The sequence below is a fragment of the Colobus angolensis genome, unplaced genomic scaffold (genome assembly GCF_000951035.1).
Source record: "Colobus angolensis palliatus isolate OR3802 unplaced genomic scaffold, Cang.pa_1.0 Scaffold59, whole genome shotgun sequence".
Lineage (NCBI taxonomy): Eukaryota > Metazoa > Chordata > Mammalia > Primates > Cercopithecidae > Colobus > Colobus angolensis.
The window spans coordinates 10,817,687-10,823,032 of NW_012119487.1; the positions used below are offsets into that span (position 1 = coordinate 10,817,687).

The 5,346-nt window shown below is 64.4% G+C and overlaps 1 protein-coding gene across 1 annotated transcript in view; it reads right to left on the bottom strand.

The window, feature by feature from the left end:
• Window positions 1–1,220: 1,220 nt before the first annotated feature.
• Window positions 1,221–5,346, bottom strand: part of LMF1 (lipase maturation factor 1) — a 110,769-nt gene continuing 106,643 nt past the window's right edge. The window contains exon 11 of the mRNA XM_011962454.1: window positions 1,221–2,312. Coding sequence (XP_011817844.1) covers window positions 2,138–2,312 — 175 coding nt within the window. The 3' untranslated portion in view covers window positions 1,221–2,137. The remainder of the gene's footprint in view (window positions 2,313–5,346) is intronic.

Here is a 5,346-nt window from a genome sequence, read left to right on the forward strand (position 1 = left end):
TCCCCTGGGAAGTCACAGCTGCCGTCCCTGATGGAGGATGAGGGTGCCCGCTCCAGGGCTCTTGCAGGCCCTTCCCGTGGTCCCAGGACAGTGCTGCGGCGCCTCTGGGCTGTGGGTCCCGTGAACGGGCTGCCCAGTCACTCCTGCCGTGGGCTCCTCCCGTGTCCCCTTGCCCAGGACCAGCAGCCCCACCGCGGGGTCCCGGGGAGACCAGTGGTGCACAGCTGCCCCGGGACAAGAGGAGCCTGGAGCGGGGTGGAGGAGCCCGGGAGGAGGGGCTGTGGGATTCGGGACCCACCATGGGGAGGGCGGCCACATGGGAGGGCTCCAGGCAGGGGACATGGAGGGCTGCTGGCTCCCCTGGCCTCCCCCTTGCAGAGGCTGGGCAGGGGCACCCCTTGGCACCAGCCTTTCCCAGGTGATGGGTCCCTCGGGTCCCCACAACTCCTGCCGCTGCCCGAGATGCCCGCCTCTGAGCTGTGCCACAGGACTGAACCCCACCAATGGCAGAGCCCCCGGGAAGCCCCCTAGGAAGGGCCGCCCAGGCCCCTGTGGCCGACAGCTCCGCGTGGTTGCTCCAGTAGACTGGCTGGCTCCTGGCGCGTCCCTCTGAGGCCCCGTCTGTCCCTCCACAGACACAGGGCGCCCTGTTTCCCTGGGAGCTGGAACACGGGCCCTCTGTTCGCACCTGGGCTGGCCACCCCCCGGCCAGGCCGAGGGGGGGCTCCACACAGACCCGCACTGTGCCCACCGCAGCCGGCCTCCTCTGCCTGAACCACCATGTTGTCCCCACCGGGGCCCCCCACAGTGGCTCCGCCATGGGCATCATGGCTCTGGGCATCGTGGATGGAGACGGGGAAGGGGTGGGTGGCCGCCCCCCAGGCTTGGGGAGAGGGGAGGGCCTCTGTCCTGTGGTGGGACCCACTTCTGACTTCTCCGGGGACCCAGCCTCACAGCGTCCTGGGTGGGGGAGACGTTGACCCAGAGCTTTGCCTCCTTCCAGCAGGGCCGGCACTCCCGCTCGTTCCCATTTAACTCCAAGTATTCCCGCACACAGCGGGCACTGGAAGGGTCGCCAGGCAAAGCACCACCTGTTCACCTCTCCGCCCCCAAAGCCTGAGTCCCGTTCGGTTACCCGCTGCCCCAGCACCGGAGTGTGGGCTGGGGGCATGGCCACTGCCAAAGGGAGGGAGGCACAAGAACTTCATTTAAGCAGTTTGTTTTCGAGCAAGCTGGTAAATGGTATAATAGGAAGAGTAGAAAAATATGTAATAGATATGGCTTAAGAATAGGAATAATAGAAAAACGTGCAGTAGACGCTGTCCGACGATGATGAAAGTGTGCGCGGCCGGCTGTCCTGTGATTGAGGGGCCGTGTCAAGGCCTCAGAGGCAGCGCGGTCACAGCCTGGAGGGTGGGGCTGGGCGTGTGGTGTGTCCGTCTGCACCTCACAGACACCAGTCACTGGGGGATGAAACCGGGCCCAGAACACACGTGTGCATGGGCTGTGTGTGCCCTTGTGTGCCTGCATGTGTGGGATGCGTGTAGGCTGTGGCGGGGGTGGAGATGAGGGACAGGACAGAAAATGGCCCGTCCAACCCCACATCCAGGCTGGGCGTGTCCAGCTCCCTGTGGGGCAAGGGCTTGGCTGCCCCAGACGTGATGGGGACTTGGCTCTGAGGGTCAGGACCTGGCTGGGAACACACCATTGAGGGGGGAGCAGAAACCAGCTCCTGGGACGCTGGGGACCTCGAGAGCTCCCTGGCTGGACCTGTGGTCAGGGCTATATTGGAGGAAGGTGTCAGGATGGCCATCGTCTCAACTCCTGTGGGTGGCACAGCCCCAGGCTGGGCCTCTGGGAGGAGGGTGGGATGGATGGGAGATCAGAGCCCCCTGAGAAGGCTGGTGCCTGGGACAAGGGTTGGCCAGGATGTGGGGCCCCAGGCGGGCAGGGCCAGGGAACCGCCACAGTGTGTGACAGCAGACCCCACCCAGGACCCCTGCGCTGGGGGCTGGCTCCCACCACTCTTCTCTCCACGTCTGTCTTGGCGGTGCTGAGCTTGGGCCGGGCGCAGGGAAGGGCAGACGTTGCTGAGCTGCCAAGGGGCTGGGTCTTTGCTTTTATTTCTGGTGCACGTCTAGAGGGGCTTGGGCAGAGGCCACCCACGGTCCCTGAAGTAGGGCCTCAGCTCCTCCAGGCTGAGTGGAGGGAAGTAGGCTCCGATCCTCTTCCGCACCCACCACTTGCCCTCGGCGGCGTGCCTGCCCCCAGGACGGCTGAACTTGTACCTGTAGTGCTCTCCTCGGACCCACCTGCAAGGGGGCACGTGTCAGCCCAGGGCCTGCTGGGACTCCCGGCCCCCGACCCGGCTCCTCGGCCTGCTGCTGAGCTGCAGCTGCTCACAGGGGTCCTCCACGGACAGAGCGGCTGTATGAGGAGCCCCGACCCCGAGCACAGGCAGACCCTGGGCAGGGCGACTGTTCCAGTCCGCACCCTCAGCAGGGAACAGTGCAGCCAGGAAGGGCGGACATGGTAGCTCCGCGAGAGGAGACCCAGCAGGGCCCACACGGCAGAGCGACTGGCCCAGGGAAGGCCAGGGGCTTCGAGGGTGGCACTGAGAAGGTCCAAGGAAGTTCCCAAGGCCCCAGTTTGAGCCCCAAGTGCTCCCCGCCTGGGAAGGTGCAGAGAGGAACCTGCTGCTCACGGCGTGGGGTCTCCACCATCAGGCCAGCCCTGCCGCAAGGTTCCTGGGGGTTTCAGCCCACAGGGCAGCCCGAGGCTGTGAGGGAGCCAGGCTGGGACCTGTTTCCTGAGGGCACAGCCTCTGCTTCCCAGGGCTTCAGGCCCTTTCCTGCCTGAGATGCGGCGATGCTGGCTGCCTCCTCGCCGCGGACAGGCCTGAGTGGGATGAAGGCCCCTCCCCCATCTCCTCTGGACCGCGGCAGCGGGCAGGTCTCTCCGCTGAGCTCTGTGTAAGGTCCTGCCTGACCATGGTGGCCGGGCCGGGTTTAGGCCACGCTGGGTCTTGGTCCCCAGCTGGCAAGCCGTCACTAGACTCTGGGAGGACTGGGCATTTTCTCCTGGGGGTGAGACGAAGCCCCTCGTGTCCAGGGCTGCTTGGCTGCCCCGGAGGAGAAGGCGCCAGACGGCGTTGTGGCCATCGCCAGCTCCCGGCCTCCGGGCCCTTCCCAGTTGTGCAGCAGGAGCGGAAGCGTCTCAGCCTGCAGGGCGGCTGCTGCCTGGCTGGGATCCACAGCAGAGCTGGGCCCCAGCTGCCTGCTGAGTGTGAGGGTGCAGCCGTGACAGGGCCCTCTGATGGCCCCTGGAATGACCCCAGGCAAGTGCTGGCGACTTCACACGGCACCGGGGCCTGGTGCCCACTCTCTGGGGCGCTGTCATTATTCGGGGCTTCTGGTGATCTGCACACAGCTGTGCCCCCGGGGCTCCGGGTGGAGACCTTGGGCCATGCCCCTTGGGCTGGCAGGATGAGGGCCTCTGGGCCCACCCTGCTCCTCCTGGCTTTGGGTCTGTTTGGGTCTGGGGTGTGATGGATGATGGTTCCTCTCCCCCAAGTCCGAACTGCCCCAGGAAAACCGGGAAGGCAGAGACCCTCTGGGTGGAGGAGGGTCCCTGAGGCGCCTGATGGGAGAGAGGGATCAGCGATCCAAGAGGAGTGGGGTCGGGCCTTTGGAAAACCTCCCGGGCAGCCAAGACTGAGGGCGACGCTGGCAGCTGGTAGCTCCCGTCTACTCCAGGAGGGCAGTGCCCACGGCCCTGGGCCCCGGGGTCTTTCCTGGACCCCCTGGGCCCGAGGCCACCATGGTCATTCCTGGCTATGTGGACGACAGCGGCCAGCATGGGGACCGAGCCAGGCGGTGCCAGGCAGAGGTCACACTGGACCCCGAGACCGACCTGTGAGCAGCTCAGCAGCAGCTGAAGGGACAGGCTGGGGTGCGGTCGTGAGGGCGTTGGGCTGTGCTGGCAGCATGGTCCCCGCACACTCTCCTGGGCCTTGCTGGGGCAACGCAGACCCCACGCAGGCCCACCCTCTCCCAAACCCTGCCGGGAGGGTGGGGGTCCCGGGAAGGCCTCTGCAGTGGGATCGCCCATCTTTCCCAAATTCCTGCTCTTGCTTTTTGCTCCTTCCCAGGACAGGGTCAAAGCCTGGGGGTCCGGGCCCTGGTCTCTGACATCAAGAGCTGGGAACTGCAGTTTGGAAAGGGTTTTGGAAAGGGTCAGAAGCCTCTGTGCCAACTGGCAGGTTGGTGGGAAGGGGGCCCAGGCCCCCAGCGGCCTGAAGGGTTGCATTTCATTCCTGCAAAGTACCCGAGAAGGCCATGGCACCACCCCCAGACGGCTTGAGGGTTTAAAATAGGGGATCTCCCAGCCCTTTTGAACAGACCCTACTGGCAACAGCTCGGCACAGCTATAGTAGGGATCCCAGCCAGGGCCTGACACTGAGACTACAGCCATGGGCCCCATCCACGCCTGGACCCCCGTGTCCTTCCGCACCCACCCCCGCCCTTCGGCCTCCTTGTATGAGTTCAAGAACGTGGTATGAGTGGAACGCTGTGGCATGGACCCGCGGGGCAGGCGATTCTCATTCGTGCCAACTCTGGTTCTGCCAGGTCACGTGATGGAGGCTTCCTCCTTGTCGCTGACCAGCGTCTGTGGCGTGAGCACACCCGAGTTTGTGCAGTTGCTCTCCTGTGGAAGGACAGCTGAGCTTGTTGCAGTGTTTGTCTATTGCAGCTCCTGTAAACCTCTGCACGGGTTTCTGCTTGAATCTGGGTTTCAACTCTCCGGTTTAAACGTCCACGGAAGCAACTGCTGAGTCCACGGCAATTTTGGGTTTCGTTTTTGAAGAGCCATTTTACTCTCCCAGCAACAGCCGAGTGACCAGATTTCTTGGCATCTTTGCCTGCATGTGGGGTTGTTGCTACTTTTATTCCAGCCATTCTGATGGGTGTGCAGTGACGTCACAGGACGGGTGTGAGCGACGTGTCACGGGATGGGTGAGCGATGTCATGGGACGGGTGTGAGCGACGTGTCACGGAACGGGTGTGAGTGATGTCACGGGATGGGTGTGACCGACATCTCATGGGATGGGTGTGAGTGATGTCACGGGACGGGTGTGAGCGACGTGTCATGGGATGGGTGAGCGATGTCCCGGGACAGGTGTGCAGCGACGTGTCACGGGACGGGTGTGAGCGATGTCACGGGATGGGTGTGAGCGACGTGTCACGGGACGGGTGTGAGCGATGTCACGGGATGGGTGTGAGCGACGTGTCACGGGACGGGTGTGAGTGATGTCACGGGATGGGTGTGAGCGACGTGTCACGGGAC